The following is a 24,247-nucleotide window of genomic DNA, read 5'->3' as shown; positions in this document are numbered from 1 at the left end:
CAGCATTGCCATCACCCATTGGCAGCGGGATGATGGGATGAAGAGTGGGCCGATGTACGTCATGCATATGAATGGTGTTTCTGCCTACGCACATTGGGACATATTCAATAAGTGTGGAACTCATGTGCACATTCAAATTCATTTCAAAAGAAACTTATAATACCAAAAAAGTTACTGTAATGTATACTTTTACTATGTAAAGTTTGATTGTATTAAGAGTAAGGGAAAAAATTAAATCTATTTGGTTGTATTTTTTGGCATATTCGATTTGTGTGTAGCTCATTGGCATATTCAAATTCATTTTCAAAGTAACTTGTAATACAAAAAATGTGACTTTTCATGGGTACCTTCATTGTTGTGAAGTATTATTTTGATAGGAGTAAAGGATGAAATAGTCCCACTGGAGTGTATTGTTGCCTGGTCTTATCGACACGCATCCCAGATTGATGAGAATTTAACACATTTCCTCAACTAGGATTTCTTTGGACCTTTAGCATCTTGTTCTGGACCCCGCAATGAAATGACCTGAGCTGCAAAAATATCTTTTACAATTAGTCTGTTGTAAAACGCTACTTTGCCTGGACTATTTGTTTCTATTTTTGAGTAAATGACAAGGCTAAACGTAGCAGCATGCTAGCAGGTTTATGTGAGGCTCTACACAAAAGGGAAATATTAAGTTGTTTTTCTTTTAACTCATGGAAAAGTGAAGTGGTGAATAAATGTGCAAATGAACTGACTAACAAGCCTTCAGACACACTCACATTCAAAAAATAAGTGCTCTTGCAGTTGTCATAATCATGGAGACATTGGAATACAACAAAATATTTCTGCAAATTGAAATAAAATATTCGACCAGCTAAGAATGCATGTTGTCATGCTGGGGCAATGGTTTCATTTTACTTCATAAATGGAAATGATGAACATTCATCTAATTTCATCAATGCTAAAGTCAATTTTATTGTCAGAGTAACAAGTTTGATCATTCCTGACTTGAGGACAACAAGAAAAGAGTCCGTTACCCATTTTTATAACTCAATGTACTCTTTATTTATTTTTTAATCTAGAATGGCACAAGCAGCCAAAGAGGGGAATGATTTGTGAAGCAAAGCGAGACACAAATCAGCAGGTAAGTAAGTTTATATTGCTCATTATGCTCACCATTTAGATCAGGTTAGGAAGACAGTTTACGATATCAAAAGCCAGATGAAAGCAAATTAAAAATCTACTGACTTCTATGAGAAACAAAAAATGTAGAAATGCAAAAGAAAAACCCCACATCTCCCACAGCGTTATACAGTTATTATATTGACAAAATGCTAACCTTGCCAGCGTACCACACTTGTGCTATGTCGTTTTCTAAAAGGACAATTGAGCAACTGCTGATAAAACTGTATAAAATAGATTTTTTTTTTTTAGTTTGAGTCTGAAAAAGACGGTTGAGTGGCACATGAATACAAATCATCACTATATAATTACAACATTTACAAGTCAAGAAAATATGTCAGACAATAGAATGTACCTTCAGAAACTGTAAATCTATAGCAACATCATTTTGAAAAATGTCCTCAAAAGGCACAGACAGAACCATGCAAAAGGAAACAAAATGTTGTTTTGTGCAAGGAAGCAAAACTCAAGTTTTGAATAATAACATAATACAGCAGATTGTAAGAGTTTCCCATCTCAGAATGATGCCGTCTTCATAACAGTACTGAAATACTGTCTGTCGTAACCTATTACGGATTCAAAAGGCCTTTTTCACCAGACAGAAAGTGGATACCAAGATGTACATTCATGATATTTACAGTATTAGAAAGATTCCGAGAGCCATCAGGACTTGAACTACCTGAAGCCTCAATTAGATTGCTAATGTTTGTACCAAAAAGGGAGGATCCCCGACAGAAATACCTTGTTGCAGTCCCACCTTCATCATTGCATCCTCTACATTCACATCGTTACATTTCTGTGCAACATCATTGGGTTTATTGCTAGCAACAGTGCACCTTTCAAGCTTTTATGCTAGCAAATAGCATCAATGTAAGTAACAGGTTGCAGCTTCTGCCTCATAAAGTGACACCTGACTACTCATCTGAACCAACTAAGGAACACTTCTTAGTGAATTCTCTTCACTCTTGGACGGATTGACATTGCATGTGCTGTAAGCAAGGTTCCTGGAAGACTCGAGAGTAAACAAAATCAACTTCAACTGACAGTCACCGACTTCGCCAAAACCGTCCTTTACTAGCATCCACGCTCCATCGTCAACCTCTTGGAGGATGAGTTGCTTTAGTCTTCCTTTCTTACTTAAGGACCTTTATTCCTTGGATCTCTCCTCTCTCTGTCCACTTTTCTCAACCTTCTCTTTAAAAGCGCCAGTCCAAATACCTTCTTCGACATTTCTTCTTCAGAAAAACACCTACGTGACAGAAAGTGGTCCGGCAATTTACAGACCAGGTAACACTTGTCTGCTTGCCAGCTTGTTTCTCTGTCCCACAGTATTTTCCTAAAAAGGTATTTCTCTACACCGTACAAAGCTGTCAGTCTGGATAATACAACTAATACACCAGGATATAGTAAAACTCACTTGTTCCAGTTTTTATACCAATGTACAAACATCCAGTGTACTTCATTCGTCAATCCTCAGAGTATGTTGAGTACAGGATATTCCAGGAAATTCCCAGTTTGTTAAAGTTGTGTGTCCAGTTCACAGCGAGCGTAAAAAGAGAAGATGAAGTTGAAGACTCACAGTAGTACGACCACCAGTTGGTGGTTGAGAAAAGAGAAGTTCCTCTCATAAACAGCAGGGGGAGATGTGTGTCTGTTTATATTTCTGTTATCAAGACTACCTCTGGTTCCCTTCCTATCTGTACAGTTTTTCCTGGATTCTAAAGAAACAACTGGAATGATCCTCATATTCCACAAGTCCAGAACGACTCTCATTCCAGTTGAGTCACTGCTAGTTCTTGATCTCCAAGATTGAAGGGTTGTGATCTAGAATAGCAAGGATGATTTTGTCCATGTACTGTCGCAGGCGCAGGTTGATTTCCTCCTGCTCCTTCAGGGCTTCCATTAACTACGGAGGGAAAAAAAAGTTAAGATTTAGGTGCATGAGCAGTTTGATATGGTAAAATGCTGTTGGAGGTTTTATAAATTTTGACTTGGAATCCAGCAAATGCCACCAGCAGAGTGGGAAAAAAAAAAAAAAAGTCTAGACAAGAACAGCAGTGTTTGACAAAAACAGACATGCATAAAACACCCAAAAAAGCAAAAAGGTGGAGTGAAAAAGGTCACAGAGTAAAAGAAATTTCGAGGCTGATGATGTGAATGTTTAAATGCGTGGACCAAAATCCTGCAGCAGTGCTAACCATTAACAGTCCGCCGGTACAGAGCAGCAGCAGGGAGTCCAGTGGAGAACAGGGGTGAAAGGGGAGCGTCAGTCATCCTCCCTGCAGGGTTTTCTCCTTCATCGCTCGTAGTTAAATCCATTAAAAAGTAGTGAGGTATAACTGGTACCACGTATCTACGTAACTGTGAGCCTGGAGTGAGATGTCTAGATTACTTTAGCCATTGTTTTGGGGACAGACCCATGTATTTATTTTTGATGCAACATTTTATAGGTGTGCTTCTGGGGATAATTGTGATATTCAAGCAATAAAGCATGAATAAATACTTATTGATATGCAGGTCATTGGTTGGGTTTGGACTGTAATCTATCACATGGGGGGGGGTCGGAGTCTAAAAAACCCAGAGCCAAACATCACTACTGGGCATATATTTCATGGAGTCCTATTTTAAGCTTGGATTATCATTTCCTTGTTAAAAGTCAGCAGTTAAATGGTCCACGTGATGACCTCATATAATGCACAATAGACTCCAATATAATCTCATTGTGAGGTTACATTAAACTTATCCAGATTTGATCCTTTTCATAAGGTCAGCAGTTTTTAGAACAGGAAACACTGCTGTTGCGAGATGTTCATGAATAAAATGTGGTTCAGCATGAACTACACAAACAGCAGTATGTATTTACAATTGGAAGATTGTTATATTTCACCTGGTCTCTGGAGGCACTGTCTATCTCTGCAGCCAGAGACTGGGCCTTGGTCTGCGTAGCAAACAGATTCTTGGCTTCATAGAGGCTGAGGCTGAGGATCTGACCATTCAGCTCATCGTTCTGCTCCCTCAGCCGCTGGTTCTCCTGAAAAAGAAGATGGGGGGGGAGAGGAGAGGAAGAGAAACAGATAAGAATCCGGACATACAAGTGACTCGGGCATGATGATGCTCCCCCCCCCCCTTTTTCTTTTTTTTCAAGAAGATGGCCACTACTCAAGCCTCACTCAACCCATACGATGACACACTGCACTTGCTACATCATCCAGAATCAAACACAGCAGTGCACATCTGTCTCGGCAACACCTACAGGACATCACATGGGTTATGCGTGTTACGGAACAAACTGCTCCCCTGCGTTGTCTGGTGTGTTATGAAAAGCTCCATGATGAAGTTGCTGTTGAGTGAGTTTGCCTTCCCTGCGTGCTATACTTTACCATTAGTAAGGTAATTGCAGCACTGACCCCAATTCAGCTGGGGCAAGTGCACTCTACTCCATTGTGATTAGTGGTTAATCAGGAAGTCTAAGTCATAGAAGTAATTTTACCATCAGACCAGGACGGAGCAGCGCCCCAGACAAGACCAGGTGCTGGAATTCAGGGGGAAGAAAGTCCTGGGAAGCAAATCGCTGGACACACACATACAGACATTTACAGAGGTGCAGGGGCAAGCATGAGATAGTGGGTCCTTCCTTCACCAGGACGTAACAGGGTGTTTCTCTCTTAAGATTGTAAAGCTGCATTATTGGTCCAAAATATGAATGCAGTCAAGTAGAAAAAATGTTGTAATTTTTTTTTTTTTTAATCCAGTTCTTGCTGTCTGCAATAGAATCATGTTTTAATGCACAGGAGGAGTCATGAATATGAGACACAGATCCCTAACCATGTTCAAAGAGTTTTCACTGGGCTTATCATAGAGGACATCTGACACACACTTATCTATACCCTTAATGTTTACTTGGCAACAAGTCTGCACACTTTGCAGCAACTGGAACATGACATAACATCTGAGTCCAAACTAAATGTGCAAGCCCAACGGTCACTGCGGGCGAAAAAATGGAAACTGAACTATTTAAGTGTTTCTGTATGCAAGATAGATATACATTACAACTGGGACTCTTACCAGTTTGATGTAGCTGAGTTTAGTTTCACTGGACTCTCCATTCCAGACAAGCAGGTATCTATCACAGTGAATGCTGTTCTCTTAAAGGAGCATACAAACTTTTATAAAATAGGCTGATTTGCCATCCTCCTAAGAGCCTGACACAAAGATAGATACCCTTCTCTCCTGTCTGTGTGTGCAGTCGTGAGCTGAGACCCACACAGGCTGGTTGACTGCTAATTAGCATTGCACAACAATGAATGGTAGCGGATGGACTGTGTAGCCTACTGCCATCTTGCCTGCTCAGCTTTACAAACCTGCAGTTCCTCCTCTGTGTACTCTGGTTCAAATAAATCAGGTTTAGGATTTTGATGTCCTCTTGAAGTCGGCCATAATAAGTCCAAGTTACTCTACTAGTCATCCAAAAACATTTTGCATAGCCTGTTGTAGTTATGAGGTGGTGTTTTCAACACCGTACTCAGCACAGTAGTTCCAGCAATGTGTCTGATTCTAAAATTAAAATACCTTGCAATTTTAAATTGTTATTTCATAGCAAATTCTAAAAAAGAAATTCTTGTTCAATTAATTCAGGCACAGATGATTTTGGTGAATTTGTCAGCGCTATGCTAACCAGTACCACCGCTTCCATTCATTGCTCTAAGCTAAATTGCAATCAGCTGGTCTTGCACATTCCACTAAAGGTTGGCGTATTCCTTTCATCTACCATTTTTCCATAAGTGCCCCAGGTCCACCTCACATCTACAACCGCTCCCTCAGCTCACTGTGCACAGTACTCCAGCATCCAGCAAACCAGCAGCAGCTAAGAGCCAAATGTTGGTAAAATATGCAAGTGGGTGTTGGATTAGCTTCACTCACCAGCCAAGAAACAAAAAAACAAAAACTGTAATCCTTTGCATAGCTGATAAATACTGAACATGTACTAGCCATTTGGCTGGTGGACAAAAAAGTTGATGTGCACCCTGCTGGCACCGTACGCCTTGATACATTGGATTTAATGGCTTTTTGGTAGTCATAAGGAAAACTCTCATAATCAAAGTATGCCTTGTTTGGAGTGAGGTTAAGTGCACTCACAGTATCTCAAGTTACCATCTGAATCCTTCTGGATACATTTGGTCTCGGGAGCTTCAAACCATGTCAAGACAGCTGCGCTTACATTTAGCTGCTGTAATACAACTTTGGAGAAGAAATAAATATCTGGTTTAGAGCTTTAATGATTCCATTGTGTGAAATGATTAGATGAGTTGATTTGCATTTGTTGTGATGATTACCAGCTCCTGGAGGGCCTGAGAGAGTCCAAAGTATTACAGTAAGTGTCTTGATGCTCAGTCAAACATGAGCATCATTTGCAAATCATGAATAAAAAGCTGTTGTTTTTTATGCCAAAATCAAACAAAGGAACTGTTCAACTGAGACATACTTCAAAGCTTTTTGTTTTTCTTGCATCATCCATGACATGTAACAAATAAAGTAAGAAGTACATGTTTTATGCAGCATCTAATCTATTTATCTTTCCACAACAGTGTTGCAGTTCAAGTTTTGATATGATTAGTTAGGATTGCTAAAAAAAAATCCTGCCATTGCTTGTTTGAGAGCTGTTGAACAAGTGCCAACTGATTTTAGAAAGACACACAATGGTGCCATTCTGCTTCTCATTCCCTTTTTGTAATTATTACATAACACTTTAGAGAAATCTGAGCACGGACATCCATGGAAACCTCAAACTAAAATGCTTACTGAGCTGACGATTCACAATCAAGAATGTGAAGCACCTGTTTGAGCCTCTTGACCTCGTGCTCCAGCTCCACCTCTCTGGTCCTGCAGTTGTAGTCTGTCAGTCCCGAGGATGAGCTGCGACTGCGGCCAGGCCTCTCTGCCTCCAGCTTGAAGAGCTGCAAGTGCTCCAACTCTCGACGCAGGTCCTCGATCAGCTACACAAAAGAGAAAACACAAAGCATTGTTATATAATGTAAATTCAGTTTTCTGTAGGTGTGTTCACTGGCAGAACTCCAGTTCAGAGGAAAAATGTGTCTGCCAGTAAAAAAAAAAAAAAAAGGTCCCACCTCCTGCATGTCTTCTTTCTCCTTCTGGAACTGGTGTCGGTTCTGTCTCAGCTTGTCCATCATTTTCTTGTATAAGTCCATCTCATCCCTCAGGCGCAAACTAGTGTCCTCCAGTTTATCTGTCATCCTTTGCTTCTCCTGAGCATGGATGGAGACACACAGTTAACAGTTTGAGGTTTTTGTTTCTGTTCTTTGTTTCAGACAAATACACTCGAGAGTGAGGCATGTCTATTTCCAGGATGCAATCGTCAAAAGTATAAAAACACACAGACATATGCACACCCCCTCCTACATTCATAGGGTTAGGGTTAGAAATATATATCTATAGAAATATAGATTATATACAATATGCCATTTCACTAACAAATGTTTTCACCATGAGAAATTAAAGATATAAATATAAACATTCTGAGGAAATTCATATAAATCTGTTATGTATTACTCTGCCCCTAAAAAACCGCACCTTAAGAGGGAGAGGACAACAGTGCCAGTTGGCAGTCTTAAAAACAGAAAAAAGACAAAGAGAGGGCACTCACAACTCCAACAATAGACAACTCCTAATCAACCTTTTTATCTGGATTTTCTTCAAGGGGCCGTATTTTAGGAAAAAAAGTCGCTTTTTTTATGCACATATAGTTGGGTTCTGATGTGCCTACTACCACACAAACTGTGGAATAAGAAATCTCTGTCAATTTCACGTGGATATCCCCGCTCTGTTGCCTTGATTGAATGAGCCAATTAGACATGATGGACCTTAACGCATCACATATGTTTCCCTGTAATTGTAACCATTAACCCCCCATGCACCTTTCTTTCTGCATGCTCTCTTGACATATATATTCCACCAACAATCTTCCACCAAGTTTCATGTAAATCAGCCAAGCAGTTTTTGCGAAGTCCTGCTCACAAACCAACAGACGTAAGTGAAAACGCAACCTCCTTAAGTAAATATGACTTACCTCATCCAGTTTCACTGTCTGGGACTTGAGACGGCTCATGCTAATGTTCATTTCACTGTTCTCCTCCTCCAGCTGCTTCACTCTGAAAACATAAAAGCTGAATGTCACTTTACTTTCATATGTAATCTGATGTTCCTCCTACTCGTGCATCCACAGAAAATGATGTCGCTGCAAAGACAACTGGCTAACTGCATCTGTTGAGAAGCAGATGGTTTTATATGCTGCATCACAGTTTGCACCAGGGGATTGAAGAGCAGTACAGAGTAGTCCAGCTCTGTTACACTGTGCACCCGTGCGTGTGCGTTTGTGTATTTCTCACCGGTTGGTCAGAAGCTCAATCTGTGTGTTTTTGTCTCTCTCCATCTTGCTGTAGGCGTCCCTGTGTCGTCTTAGCTCCTCCTGCAGATTTTGTTCTGCACGTGTCTCCTGGTCTTTCAGCTGCTCCTCCAGCTCATGAACCCTGAGATGATGAACAATGTGCACCTCTTTCAATAAAGCTTCTCCAAGATCTTTGGCAGATAGTTACAACAGTGAAAATGAATCACATTTAACTTGTTCCATTGTGACTTCAAAAGCAAGTGCTTGGGGAAACTGGGTCTCTGTGAACAATGAGAGGTAACGGATTCTTCTCGAAATGAATCTTGAAAGAACCCATTTTTCTGAGTGTACCTGTGTACTAGCTGTGTGTTGTCCTGCTTCAGCTTGGACTTGAGATCGCCATTCATCAAAATCTCATTCTCGAGTTCTGCAACCTTCTTCTCCAGAGAGCTCACCTGACAGAGATGTTGACAGTTTACTAAACACAATATCAACCTCATGAGAGGTTTTCACTTGAGAGGGTAAAAACTATTTTTGCTGAAAAAAAGCCAGTGAGTATGACAGGTACATATCTTTCGACAAACAACACATTTGGGGAAACTATAGTGAGTCTAGTCTTGAAAGCAGTTCGATAAGCAGCTACAATCTTTAATCACACATCAGAGGAATCCTGATATGAATTAGCGTCCTGAACTTTAGCTGCATATCCAACACTAACCTGAGATTTTGGTGTTAACGAGGGCCTCAAAAATATAATCTGAGCATCCGATGAAGAAAAAAATGGTTAGAGGACACAATAGTACAGTTACACTCTTACCTTCTCATTGATGTCGATGTCACAGGAGTCGATGCTGTCTCGAAAAAGGTCCTCCGTGCTGCCGTTGCTGCTGCTCAGGTTGCTGTTGTGGAGCAGTTGCCTGCTCGGACACAAATACACATACATTCATGTGGAGATATCGGCTGGGACTGGACAAGGGTATGTATCTAAATGTGTGTGCGTGTTTGACTGAAATAAAAATTGCACTTCTGCAATAAGGAAGGACAGATGATGAAGTAGCAAGCTAAAATGCTGGTGCAAACAGAATTAAATTAGCACGCGCACACACACACACACTTTCTTTTAGCACCCACATAAAGAAACCCACAAACTTGTACTTGTGTCTGACTGTCACACACACAGTCAAGTGTGTGATTCATGCCATGAAGCTGACCCTTCAACCTGTTGGAATAACCTGTGTGGTGTATTGTTGAGATTAGTAATCTCTGAAGAGGAGGAGTAAAGGAATATATGAGGAAAAAGATAAAAGGCAATAAAGGACAGGGGACACTACAGGGGAAAAGAGAGGAAGGGCAGAACGTTATATTGAATAGATAAATCAGGCCTGACAGACCATTTTTGCTCCATCACTATAACTCAGTTACTGTGGATGGAAAGACCAGCAGACCATATCGTGGGATACATGGCGACACTGAAAAGCTGACATCCAAACAGTTTCTCCTGAGTTCTTGAGAACATTAAAAAAGACTTTCCAGTACACTTGGTTTCACCTGTCCTGTATTTTCTCTGGTAAATAATTAACTAGCTGTTAGAGTACAATGGTTGGTCAGCTAAGTGGTAAGGAAGCAGCAACTGATAGTTTCTCTGTGTGTGTGTGTACAAATACAAAAAAACACGTGCAGCAAAGGCTAAAGCCACATTAACACACAGTGACCTTCCCTGTAGACACACACTCAGTCACTTGTCTTTCCTTTATTGTGAGGACCCTCATTAACACAATGCATTCCATGGGCCTTTAAAAAGCTCTTTGAACATGTGACAACCACTTAAAATGCAGGGATGTTCTCACTGTGATGGATTTAAACTAAAATTGACTCTCAAAAATATGCAAAGAAAAGTCTGTCTTTGGACATGTAAACAGGCGAGTGGCCTACCTTCCAAAAGCAGTGCTGGAAATTTTCCTATTGGGGCTGCAAAGGGGGGGAAAAAAGAAATTAATGCAAATATAAAAATGCATGTAGGGATTTAAGTAACACGACCACTACTTTAATGCAGTGCCCTGTTCTATAATCAATACAAAGGCTGAATCTGCTGTGTAACGGTTATTCACTCCATGACACACTACCACTATCACATGCAGAAAGTCAAAGAAGAAGAAAGCTTCCTCAGCACTGATTATCTGTTGAGTATCATCTCTGGAGGAACACTTATGGCTTGGGTCTGTGTCGGGGTATATGTCAAGTTTTGCCGATTGCGCAAAGTTCAGTTTCCATGGCCATTCTTGCAATATTCATCAGTGGGGATACTAGTATAGATTTCAAAATACACTTGCTGGCATGATGATTATGATTCCAATGAAGCTCCTGTTGGAGTGAACACACTTGCCTGTATCTCATTTAATTTTATCACAAACTCCCAACATTAAAGTACAAACTGTGCCTACAATTTCATTGCTGCCTATGTAACTTGACTTTATTTACGCATTCGCCTCCAAATTCTGGTGTGCTTACTCCACTCTAAGTCAATTCTCTCTATTTTCACCTCAGTCACAATCTGAACTGTGGCTCTTTTCCACTCTGACTAATTCCTTCTACCCGTCCTTACTTCATTATTCATGAGACACAGCACGGGTCTAATAAGGAGAGCTGCAGTGGATAACAGAGCCAACAGAGAAATCCTGTAGAGTCCCAAATCCACACTGAATTCAAGATCATTATTCTACAATAGGTCTTTTTTTTTTTTGTCTTCTCAAATAACTCTGTCTGCGTGTGTGTGGATTTATGTCAGGGGCTGGACTGTAAAGCTATTAATGGTCACGCTGGATTGGGTTTCCATTAATAGGTTCCCCATTACAATGCCTGATGAGGTAAGAGCAGGGGTGACAGCCTTATGTAAGAATCAATTAGTGTTTGCGTGTGCACATGTGAATGATGATGTGATTGTTCGTGCACAAAACATGTGAGGGACACTTTAAACATCAGCTGTAACAATATTGTATAATTCTCACTTGAAAAAAGAGACCACAGAGCAAACACCTGACCTGGTCTGAGTCATCCTCACCTGTCTAGTGTGAGTGGACAATCACGAACAAGAGTGGTGCGTAGTGCCTGTACTGCATAATTATTTAGGGTCTTATTGTCCATCAATGGATCATAATGTACAATCATAATATTGATGGATGGATGGATAGATCTTTCTCAGAAGGGAAACTTGTACAACTTTGTGGGGCTGGGATATATTTAAATGTGGATCTACTTGTTTACATTGAATAAAGGTAGTAAACTGTGGTCTGTTGATCATGTCATGATGATTTGACATCAAACAATATGAACAACACAACGGGCAAATATTTCTTATTTTATAAAGTTACTGTCTAGCAGGTGAGCCTCATTGAAGTTGTACACTCAGATCTGCTGTTTGGTAACGATAAATCTTGTGTGTGCGCTTGGACACGTGTGTATGAGTGTGTCCTACCTGCTAGCCTTGAGGTTCTTGAGACGAGCGTCCAGGTCATTTAGCAAGTTGACCTTTTTGCTGCACTGGGAACAGTAGACGTCCATCAGCTCACCGGTGTAATGCTGACGCACTTTGAGAGGAGTTTGGCCCGCACTGTAACACACACACACAGAATACATAAGGTGTGTAGTCAATCTATTTCTCTAATTGTCATGAACTCATCATGTGTCACAGTGAAAGAGGACTGTGATATAGTCCTGCACTGTTGGCCGGTTCAAGTTCAGATTGGGTTTAGGCAGGATTATGTAACAACTACCAGGCAGAATTTCTCAACACTTACAATGGAATGGTGAACAGGCTCATATAGTTTGGCTGCTACATTAACTTATCTTAAATAAACACTGGAAGTGGATGGAATCTTCATAGGCAAGAGTGACTTCACACAGAGGAACAGAAGTTTTCAAACTGTTCTCAAAAAATACCGTTAAATCATTCTTAAAGTCACAGTTTATACTCTTCACATTTCATTTCACAGTTTGGCCAGAACTTGTCTTCTTTTAGAGAATTTAAGACTCTCACATTTTCCCCATGATGGCGTGAAGCGATAGGAGTAACCTCCAACTCCAACATAGATTCCATTGTTAACTGAGACCAGGGGCTCAGGAGGATTCTTCTCTTTCAAAATATAAAAACTGGGATGATAGCAGTTGCAGCCTTTTAACAGTAAGCCAGCGTGTGATAGGTGTGTCAAAGCTGAATCCTTTTAATGTTCTGTTGAGAGTCAGCAGGTGTCTGTTTCATCTACAGTCTCAGATGCAATGACGCTGAAATGTCAAGTTATGATTACATAAACCAAATCAGAATAGACCAGGAAGAATAGAATTTAGTCCAAATTGGCATCACGACAAAAATCCACATTCTTACATGCACGTCACCTGACGTCTATGATCCATGACTCTATGCAGTTTCAGGATCATGAGTACTGAAACAATACTTTCAATTTTGTTATTGATGCACCTGCTGTCATGAGCTACTCTATGCTACTGAGTGAATCAGTAACTACTACACACAGAAAACACGGTGAATACTAGAACATGAATGTGTCTGGGAAAAATGAATTTAACTAAAAAGTCACAGGCCAACACTTCACTTGAGAACGCTCCTTGATTTTGCAGGTGTTTCCAATAACGCCTTCAAATCCTATTATTTTCTTTCAGCTGTCTGTGCTCTGAAAGTGAAGTCAACCTTTGACCTACTTTGTACAGTTTTTATCTCAAATATGTTCCTTCTTGCTCTCCATTTTTGAATTCAAATCTCTATGCCAGCCACTCTTGTCTGCTTGGTATGCTTGAAAGGAACACACAGCTGTATTGCCAGTCTATCAGCCAGGAGAATTAATCCCATTAAACACGGGCATTTGTTGAATATTAATGTGGTCTTGGGGGCAAAAGCTCCTTAGCTGCACTTATGGAGTCAAGACTCAGAATAATAGGAGTCAAGGAATTGCAGAGTGGAGCATAAAATTAAAAAGTGCTGAAACTACTGGTCAGTTTGCGTGACTTCAGTTAATCTGTTAGACACAGTACAAACACTTCACACACAAGTGAAAAACTCAAATCTGCAGAAGCACAGTGGTACGCTGTGGGAAGAATGTTATTCGTCTAACGTCTGGGGATAATGAAGGTTGTTTGTGCAGTAATTACCATGTGGTTGGTGTTGTTTCTACTGTCTTTCCCATCATTAGTATCAGTCGCACCCAAAATAAAAGGTTAATGAGTTATAACTAAATGATGTCATCAGTACATGTGGAAATTAATCCAACATCAATTTAGCCCAGATGTCTTCACAGTTAAAACACTCGCAGCTACACTTTGGAATTAAGAAAATACATAAAGAGCTTCAGGTAGAGTTTTTCTTCTTGATATGAAAAAGACTGGGAACCCCTGCAGCGCAGATGAACAGGGTTCTAAAGAACTATGCACAAAGGCAGCCCCATGATTTTTTTTTTTTAATTCTTTGTAATTATTTCTTTGCAGTGGGGGGTTGGAACGAAAGAATCATTTCATGAATCATTCCCCACAAGAATTTATAGTGGGAACAAAACCTGTTCCCAGGAAAATATGACTGTCCCACTGTACGGCACCATTACTACAATTCCCACTGTAAGTGCAGATACGCCAGTGTTACCTAGACGGAACAGATGATCCAAGGTCCGAGTACCCGTTGGTCCGGGTCTCTTCGTCTGGACAGGGACTGCTGGGAACGTAGTCTGGTTCCTCCCCTTCTCCGTAGTCCTCAAACTGCTCCTCGTTCAGAGAGGCCGAGGAACGTGTCGACAGGTCAGAGGTCACTGAGAGGCTAGTCTGACCACGCCTGAAACAGAGAGAAGCTAGGTAAATACTTGTAGCACAAAAATCATTCATGCATGCATTATTTTCCTTTTTGAATGATGACTTTAAAATACTGTGACGGTACAAGTATAGACCCAGTGTACTTATTTAGATGATTGGAAATAACTTTCCTGGACGAGGCTGATTGGATACTCTAAATTGACCGTAGGTGTGACTGTGAGTGTGAATGGTTGTCTGTCTCTGTATGTTGGCCCTGCGATGGACTGGTGACCTGTCCAGGGTGAACCCCGCCTCTCGCCCGTAGATGCTGGGATAGGCTCCAGCCCCCCCCGCGACCCTTACTAGTAAGGAATAAGCGGAAGACGACGATGGAAATAACTTTCCCAAATAAGTTTTACAATAAAAAGTAATGAGATACTCTGGATGTGGGCTGGTGTATGATTTAAAAAAGGACACACAATGCTCACTTCTCTGCGGGGAAGAAGAGATCACTCAGAAGGTCTTCCTTGTCTCCGGGTCTTGTTAGTCCCTCTGAGGTGTCTGAACCTTGTGTGCTCCCCACAGCACTGTCTCTGTCCGATTCCCTCTCCCTGCCCTCGTCTGACACTTCCTCCTCAGGCTCCTCCACCTCTCCAGGGAACAGTTGGCACTCGGGGACGAGGTCAGGATAGGCTCTTGTGCACATGATGACTGGACAAGCCCGCTCCTCCTCACTGCCCTGGAGAGTGATGGAAAAAAGAAGCAACTGCATGTTAAACAACTGGGTGCCATATGATGGGAAAATGAGCCATTAATCCTCCAAATTGCTTATGTTAATAAAAGTTGATTATTACCTGCTGAAGAATGTTTACTATGCATGCTTCATTAATACTGATAGCTACAGTGAGGAGAATCTGCACACAGCAGCGTCATTATCTATGGCACAGATAAGTCAAAATGTAAAGGAAAAGAGGTAAAGCTTTGTTTTCACTTCCACAGCAGGTATTATAAAACTGCAATAAATCAGCGCCAAATCAAAAGGTTAACTTGAGGAATATCAAGAATGTTATTTTGAGACTCTTTGTTCTGGATAATCTTGGTACATTTATGAATGAGGTTTCAGGGAGGATTATTAGCCCTTTAGTAAATTCCATCACTGTGGGAAAGCCTTAAGTCAACACAAGGGGGTCTGGAGGGGCAGAGGGGTGAAAGGTTGATAGGTCAAAGGTCATAGGTCATGCCCCATCAAGTTTCAAAAGCTCAAATCCAGTCTGATGCAACAGAGACAAGGACTTATCTCAGCATGACTGAAGAATTGAGACCCCCACCATCGAGAAAAGGGAGGGACAAGTGAAGATGTCCTCAGAGTGAGAGGAAAAGAGAGCAGGTCGAGAGTGCTTTTACTTTCCTTTTCCGTTTTTAAAGCACGTAAATCATTCTTCATCTTAATTAGTTATTGTGAAAGGCAAATTTACTCATTAAAAATACAAATTAAGTAAATAGATGTCATTCAGGATGGGCTCAACCACAATGTCACATCTGGATGAACAGAGTAATACAGCTCGTGAGTGAGGACGAAGCCAAAGCCAAGAGAGAGTGAACAGAAATGTCCAACAGTATGAAGGTGTAATTATAAGAGTGAAAGTGAAGAGGAGTGAAAGTGAGGTGACATGGACTTCAGCACCACTGATGTAGACATCTTGGTTGATATTCAATCTCAAAGCCTGAAAATCATTAATATTCACAAAAAATTAATCCTTTAGTCAATACAATGTCATTATCTATGGCACAGATAAGTCAAAATGTAAAGGAAAAGAGGTAAAGCAAAATGTTGGAAAATGGTGGAAAAAGACTCATGCATGGTTTTTACAACAAAGATAAGGATTTAACTTTACTTATTATGACAGAAACATGACAGTGAAAGAAACATTGTTTTAGCTCTAGTCAGGAGCATACACACACACACACACACACACACACACGAAAAACAGACATAACTATGACAAAGAAAAAAAAAAGCGCCTTTCAACACATGAACTGAGTCTCTGCACTGACACAACATGGGGTTTATGGCACCGGGGGGAAAACAAAAGATAAAGGTCCCCTTAGCATTACTTGATAGTTCAAACTCCTTGTTTCCCTCCAGCAAAAATACAAAAACACAGTTTGGGGTAACAAAATATGACATCCTCCCAATGAACTTCGCCGCAACAATTATAAAAATTCAACAAGCTTACACACACCTGTTGCACTTGTGTGGATGAGAGTAGACAAAGGAGCTTATATAATGTAATTATGAAATGACGCAGCTCGTGCTTAAAGCCCCAACATGGGCGTGAAATGTGAGAAATTCCATTCACACAAAGGAATATCCCAATAATATGACTGCAGTGGGAATGATCACTTGACAGACAGAAAGAAACACCAGAACAGCAATAATAAAACCCCTCTTACAATGACCTTAAAGTTTTAACCTCGGCTCTAACTACTCAAATTCACTGATGGTGCATTTACGTTAAATACTCACTAAACGCCTCCGTGGAGGTGAATGCATGCTGCAGTCCTCTGACTCACTCAGCTGTTCTAACAGAAGCAATGTTTGACATTAATCAAATTCAGTCACTAATTTACAGCGTCTTTTCTTTGTTTGTGTGTGTGTGTGTGTGTGTGTGTGTGTGTACCAACTGTATGTACTGTCAGCTAAGTTTCAGAGATATTTCCTCTCTACAAAGGACCTGAGGATCAGGAAGGCATGGATGTGTGATTCTTTTACTTCTGAGCCATCACATACTTGTGTGAGTTTGACTGACACTAAAACAAGGCTCCGCAGCAGGACGACTGTTACAGACATGCTGCCCCTGTCACTCCCACACACACACGCACCAGTTGCTGTGTATCCACCTTGTCTCCAGGAAACAGGCTCAGGGATCACTCTGATGGCGACTTCTGCCAGTCCTATGACAACTACAGTGGTAGATGGCCATTTTTCATTTATCATGCTATTATCTATACATGAAGAGCAACATAACAAGTTTTGCATCTCCTTGAATACAATCAAAATAATGCTTTACTCATTTAAACAATATAGATGGAAGAATACAACACTCAGTTGTATTCCTTGTAGTAATAGCTTTTACAAATCCTCAATGGAAATAATTTAAATAAAATAATCATAACATATTACGGATCATACCTTGAATATATCATAAAAAATAAACACTGAAGCTTCACTTACATCATGTGCCATCCACATTCATGTTCATTGAAGTAAAAGATGAAAAAATAAGCCCATGCAGCCTCTCACCATTTCTCACAGGGCATACATCCGAGTCTTTCTCAGACTTTGGTTGAAAGGAAACAGCTGTAAGATTTTCTTGCTGTAGGGTGTGACCTAGTTAACATACATCCGAACATTCCCACTCTTCTCCCAAATCTCCCAGGTGAGGCCAATGTCAGAGAAGGAGATTTAGAGAAGGAGCCCCTACAAAGAAAAACAGTCAACTCTACTAGAATGCCTGGTATGTGGATCATCTGAATCTAGTGTGACAGTATGGTTGTTACTGTATGTATGTTAATGGGCAATTCTACACGTAACAGTTGTATTACATACATATTTATCCACGTATTACATTTACTCATTTGGCAGGTGTTTTTGAGGAGTGAGGATGTCATTAATTCATGTTTAATATGACCAAACAAAGGTCGAACACTCTGACAGGCACATTTGAAGATTGTCAGCTATGACTGTGCCAGAATAACAGACACACAGCTAAAGTATTTGTGGATTAGAAGGAGAGAGAGGAGGAGACAAATGCAGCCAGGCTCTCAGGGAAGGTGGAAGCGGGGAAATATGAATAATTTACATCCTCAGTAGATGTAACAGCACTGTGAGAAGTGATGAGAGGAATAAAAGGGGAGGCATGCTTTTCTATACATGACCCATGAAAGACTCACACATGACATGTTCATATACCCACAATTACTGTGTGGGAAAGCCTTTGAAGTGACTGGGAAGGAATGTGACCTAATTATCTGTAATTATGTTTACAGTTAATGTTGGGAGTGACAGTGGTTCTATTAGAACATAAATCAACAAGTAGGTAATGACTGATGGCAACTGTTAATACTGTGTCGCTACATTCCTGGAATGCCCAACGTGTGTCGTTGAGCATCAGCGAGAATACAGTTAGGAATGAGCCATGATGATTTAAAGAAAATCAAATAGTTTAGATGACTATTGTCTTAAAACATATACCGTAAATTACGGACGATAGAGCGCACCGTTATATAAGCCGCAGATGCTTATTTTAGGGAAAAAATCAACTCTGTACACATATAAGCCGCACCGGTAAATAAGCCGCGGTGCACGGCAGAAACACCTCGGCCGCCCATTCTCGTGTGTTGACCCAGTCTTCCAGAGCGTTTTCAAGTCCGGGCCATCTGCTTCTATGACCTCTGAAAGCTTTTGTCGTCTTTTTGCATTGGGTCAGTTCGTCATGTTGCCGCCTCCGGTGTCTCACCATCGATTCGTTTATGCCAAACTTACGTGCTGCAGCTCTATTTCCATCTTTAACTGCCAGATTGATTGCCTTTAACTTGAAAGCTGCGTCATAAGCATTCCTTCTTCTGCTCTCCGTCTTGAGGGTGAGTACAAATGACTGAAAATATCGTGTGATGCTCTTTTTACACTGCACCGCGGCATGGACTGGACGCTCCAAGTACAGTACTTAGAGAAATTACCATAACATTTGGCTAGGAATTTCCCTAAGTACGGTACTTGGAGCTACCATCAGGAACAATAGGGAATTACTGCCCGCTGCCGCTGCCCGCCACACCCCAGGGTGAAGGTAAAATCCTTGTATAAGACGCACCGGAGTATAAGCCGCGGGGCATGAAGCGTCGAAAAAAAGTCGCGGCTTATAGTCCAGAATTTACGGTATATATATCTATATATATATGTATATTTTTTTTTTCCCCTTTGTCTGTACTGGAGCCTATGTAGCAGTAATGAGCTGAGAAGCTGTCAATGAACAAAAGAGCATGTTACAACTTATGTCATTTCTGCTTCAGTGACAGAACCCATGTTTATCTTTTCTTACATTAGACCTGCACAATGTGTTAGGTTTCCTGATTTAAGTTTAGCGCTATATAAATAAACTGAATGGGGCAGGGGGGAGGGGGGTGCTGGGCAGGTTGAGGAAGCAGGGCTAACCGCTTACAGATAACTGCAAACTGTGACAAACAAGTCATTTCATCTGTTACACTGGTTAGATCCAGCTACAGATCAGCCTGAGGAGCCTCTTGTGTTCTGGCAATAAATACGTCCCTAATTACAGAATAAATGCAAATAATGTTATTATATTGCAATTACTGCTAAAATTCCAGTTACTTGAGGCAAAAAAAACGTGTTTTCTTATTGCAAGTCATACACTTACATTACACCCTAATGAATTTCATTTCTTCTGATGTGACCTGCTGGTAAATCATGAAGTCATACAAGCTCATAATGCTAATTAAATATCACAGAGGCATAAATATCGAGGCCCGACAGTAAAATATTCCGAGAAAGTCAAAGTCTTATTGACGAATTGAAAAAGAAAGTAGCAGAAGCACTATAAATCCTTCAAAGACTACTGACATGTAACAGGAAATGCAGAGATACCATAAAAAAGAGGAATACCAAGACTGCCAAATGGAACAGTGCCATCATGTATGTTATTTCATAAAACGTCTGTTTTGACCACAGCATGTCAAACTGTCAGCTATGGAAATGTCAATCTATGGTTCATCAACTTAAATAAGCCAAAAATATTCATTGTTTCTCCCTCCGCACGGTCTTCATTCTCCCATTAGCTTTTTTTTTTAACCCCCAAACTCATCTTTGTCGTACAAATATTTTAACAATGCAAGTAGTTTGACTCCTTTTATCAGTGGCTATCGACGCAGACCACATACACTTGAATACAAAGTTTTACACACTGACTCGCTGACTAAGAGTGTGACAGAAACTAATTACTGAAATGCCAATCAACTTAAATAAGCTCTTATGGACTGTCAGTTTGTGTCAACTATAGAGACACAGGAATGAGACCGAAAACCTGGAAATAAAGTCAGCATTGTTGAACGTCTGGTCTCAGCAGGATTTTTCAATGGTTTTTTTTTGTAATAAGAACAGTGATTCTCACTAGCTTAATCTACTTAAACGTTTTATTTTATGGAATAAAACAGTTCAATTTATATTTTACTTCTGAATCACAAAATGTTCGTGCCTTAAAAATGACGATGGCCAAGAAGTGGCTTAACACGACAAAGCAGAGGAGGCTAGCTGTGGAACTGCTCAAGTCATTTGGCCATGGCGTAGCTTGAGCATCGCAAAGAGTGATTCTAATGACTGCATTTATACTTTTAAAAATCATAAAAAGTGGTGGATCTTTATGAATAGCAATTATTATAAATATAATGTAAAAATCCAAATTGCAAGAATGAAGACTGCATTTCTCATGAGCAACACTACCTGTGTCTTTGTGAGATGTTATGATGATGACGATGAAGTGTAGGAAGCACTGAATATTGTCGCTAGTTGTTTTACTACCATTATATTACATACGACATAAGATTACAAGTAAGAGTTGCCCAGTGAATGCCCAGAAACCAACATGCTCTCACAAATCTGCAGCTTGATGGTTGGGCTTGCCTATGTGCGTCATGTAGAGGCCTCGGCATGAAATTGGCACAGATATAATCAGTGTTCAATCAGCCTGTCGAACAAAGACCCAAACTCTGTCAGGTTGAACAACGGCACTCTCTCACTCCCTCCATCCATGTCTCCTAACACTCCTTAATGCTTAGTGCTGAGGCTCAACAAGATTTTAGTGCTGAACAAATCATTACTCTGCCTATTTTGGCACTGTGGGGGATTATGTGGATGACCGTGCACTCTTGACCATATTGATCTCAATGTCAAACTAGGGAGGAGATGGCTTGAAACTTGTTAGACCATGACTGGACAACAGCCGCATCGCTGTGTCTGAATAGCCAATTAAATCCACACTGCATTCTTCTGATTCAGTTTCATCTCTCGGGGGACATTTCTCAACCTTTGCAGCATGTAACACAGCAAATTATCAAGCAGCTTATGAGAACTGATAAAGCACAAGGTGCGAGACAAACTGATAAAAATCTAAATGCATTAAAAATGTTGGGAATTTCAATATTTCCACATTTGTAGACTTTTAAGAGCTAATTTAAAAGCTCTAAAGAAACATTAAATAACTATTTTACCTGACAATTTCACCTTCAAAACAATTCACATGGTTGAGTGGCGTCTTCTCATGAGAACCAGTGAGCCAACCAGTGATCAACTGTGCTTATTCTTGTAATATTATTATACAACCTCCTTCCTCTTGTAACATCTAATGTTTGCAAGTCTAGTTGTTACACAAAGGTACACAATAGAAGAACAACAGATATCCGGCTTTGCTTCCTGTCAGTAAGACTTAATTGAGGGTAAAAAGTGGTGTGAAAGAACAGATCTGAGCAGAAAAACACCGTATAGTTTACCAACTCTGTCATTATCCTGTCAAATTCTTATTTAGTAGCATTTCTCTTATGAATTAAAATAGTCCAGATGGATTAGCGAGGAACTCTCATAAATCAATGTCCTGTTTTTACCATTTGTTGTCCTTGCAAAAGCAACATTTGGCGACTTTAAGATGACCTAGGACCTCTTCCAAGGAGCGCCCTGAAGTGTGAGCAAAGGTGGCTTAAAGGAATTCCACAGCTTATAAAACAGAATGTGCAACTATTGTTCCATATTTGTTGTATAACTAGCTGGACAGAAACCATCTTGTTGCAAAACCATCGAGCACAATAAGAGATATAAAAACAGCCCCGACACCAGCGAGTGGTGGGATTGGGTGAGCTAGCGTATACTGTAAAATCACATTGACTGGATGAATCCATGCTGATGACTCAGCAATATCAGGGATGCAGGATGAGCAAAGGAATCAGAGAAGCATAGAGAAAAGGATAAATACATGGATGATGGAGAGAAAAATGATGAGAGAGAAAGACAGCAGTGAAAGAATGGTTGGCAACTTGTCTTTGTCTAGCTGAGCTCCAGAGGTAAGAGCCCCCCCCCCCCCCACCATCCCCAAACCCCCCAGCTATTAAAATGCTGCCACCACAAAAATATTCACATAAAAACTGCATTTACTGCTTCTGCTTTGATGTTCAGCATTCCAACTCTGTCACCAACTGATCTTTCTGTCTTCTCGGATCCCCAGAGTGGATTCAAGAAATGCTTACGAGAAGAATTCGATATGTACTCTAAGGATGAAATGAAGGGTTTCTTTCACAATTCTAATTCATCACAGACATGATAACGACTTGTGGAGAAGATAATTTGCAGATCAATCAATAACAAATCAGCAGATGCAGCCATAATGTTCTTACATCACTATTAACCTGCAAAACAATAGATGCTTCCTATTAGGGGTATAAATCACAACTTTTGCAATAACAAAAACTCAACTTTAAATGACCAAAAAAATAAATAAAATACTGTAAAAGATACAGTTTAGAATGTACGCTACATGTGATATTGGAATAAAACATCCATCAGAAATGCGTCCATACATCCATATTTTTGTTTCAGACCGATGCTTCAGAAGTTTTGCCATTTGGTCAATGCGTCGTGGAATATCTTAATTTTTTTACACACCTAGTTTCTACAACAGTTTTGGAACATATTCACCATTTATGCACTTGTATGTGTTTTATGTTTGTCTCAATCAGCTCCTGTGGTGAGCAATAGTCCTCCCATCCATGTGCGCACAGGCATTCATTACAAATAAGGGAAGAAATGACTCATGTTTCATGGTGATTTTGTCGAGTTGAGACAGGAATGACACTGTGTCTGTTACTGTGACACACACACACACACACACACACACACACACAGAAATAATAAATATATATATTTTAAAAGAAAACATTTCTTCGGAACACTGATTACCAGAACCTAAAACAAGGATTTTCTTCTTCACTGCTCATTCATCGTTGGTGCAAACACACACACCCTTATTTCTACTCCAGTCCTAAGGGACCAGGTAGCTCCTTGGATTACCAGGAATGCTGCTATGGACAAAGGACAATGTAGGGAGGGACTGTAGCAGCACACTGAGAACGGTGTGGTGGCATTCTCACTGACACCCAGCTTCGACACACAGGAAACCCCAAGAGGTGAAACACTTGGTATTTCTGGATCTTGTGAATATGAATCAAATGCCCTTGAAAATGCCAAGGGATGAAAATAGAGAATAATCTAACATTCCGATGAGGTTTACAAGCGAGTCGTAAAGCAGACGAGTAAAGGTGACATTGAGGGAACGAGGTTAGTGAAAGTGTGTCAAATCAAACGTTGGCGTGAACATCTAATAACAAGTTCTTTCTTGTCTTTGAAAAGAACAGTGACATTTATTCTCAGTGGTTGGACCCCTCCTCAACATCTGCGGGTGTGTACGGCAGTTAAACAAGGAGAACCTGAAATACGTCCCGTCATTACAACAAATTAAATTGTTCTGTCACACGGTGTGTGTGTGTGTGTGTTGAAAAAAACGCATGCTTAATTACAATGACACGATTCCTAAGAGCATGACAGAACCATTTAGCATGTCAATTGTGGAAGTGAAGAAGCCTGCAAAGCAATCAATCATCCATTGATCTGATCCCAAACTACACATGCAGACAATAAAAGCATTATTGTGACATTCAGCACCTCTGCTTTACTTTACACAGCTTGAACCTGATGACCTGCTGGCTCAAACAACTGTGCAGCTATTTCAGAATATTACTTATCGAATGATATCATGTAGAAAACCCTAAAGGTGTGTGAAT

At 40.4% G+C, this 24,247-nt stretch overlaps 1 protein-coding gene across 6 annotated transcripts in view; it reads right to left on the bottom strand.

Moving 5' to 3' along the window:
• Positions 1 to 1,027: 1,027 nt before the first annotated feature.
• The window catches only part of rab11fip4b (RAB11 family interacting protein 4 (class II) b), a 56,267-nt gene continuing 33,047 nt past the window's right edge, over positions 1,028 to 24,247 (bottom strand). For 5 of the 6 annotated variants that reach the window (XM_086211233.1, XM_086211235.1, XM_086211236.1 and 2 more), the window contains exons 4-16: positions 14,839 to 15,089; positions 14,208 to 14,393; positions 12,039 to 12,173; positions 10,499 to 10,534; positions 9,384 to 9,483; positions 8,918 to 9,021; positions 8,568 to 8,708; positions 8,249 to 8,330; positions 7,290 to 7,427; positions 6,999 to 7,157; positions 4,655 to 4,735; positions 4,052 to 4,195; positions 1,028 to 3,070 (exon numbers count right to left, since the gene is read on the bottom strand). In XM_086211233.1, the coding sequence (XP_086067359.1) occupies positions 2,954 to 3,070; positions 4,052 to 4,195; positions 4,655 to 4,735; positions 6,999 to 7,157; positions 7,290 to 7,427; positions 8,249 to 8,330; positions 8,568 to 8,708; positions 8,918 to 9,021; positions 9,384 to 9,483; positions 10,499 to 10,534; positions 12,039 to 12,173; positions 14,208 to 14,393; positions 14,839 to 15,089 (1,674 nt within the window). In that variant the 3' untranslated portion in view covers positions 1,028 to 2,953. The remainder of the gene's footprint in view (positions 3,071 to 4,051; positions 4,196 to 4,654; positions 4,736 to 6,998; positions 7,158 to 7,289; positions 7,428 to 8,248; positions 8,331 to 8,567; positions 8,709 to 8,917; positions 9,022 to 9,383; positions 9,484 to 10,498; positions 10,535 to 12,038; positions 12,174 to 14,207; positions 14,394 to 14,838; positions 15,090 to 24,247) is intronic. The other variant, XM_086211234.1, reaches the window with a different exon arrangement.

The sequence above is a fragment of the Aulostomus chinensis genome, chromosome 8, assembly GCF_037954235.1.
Source record: "Aulostomus chinensis isolate RoL2024-O1b breed Wild chromosome 8, RoL_Achi_v1.0, whole genome shotgun sequence".
In the NCBI taxonomy this organism is placed as follows: Eukaryota; Metazoa; Chordata; class Actinopteri; order Syngnathiformes; family Aulostomidae; genus Aulostomus; species Aulostomus chinensis.
Note: the sequence above shows the minus strand (reverse complement) of the source record. Positions and strands in the feature narration are given on the sequence as shown.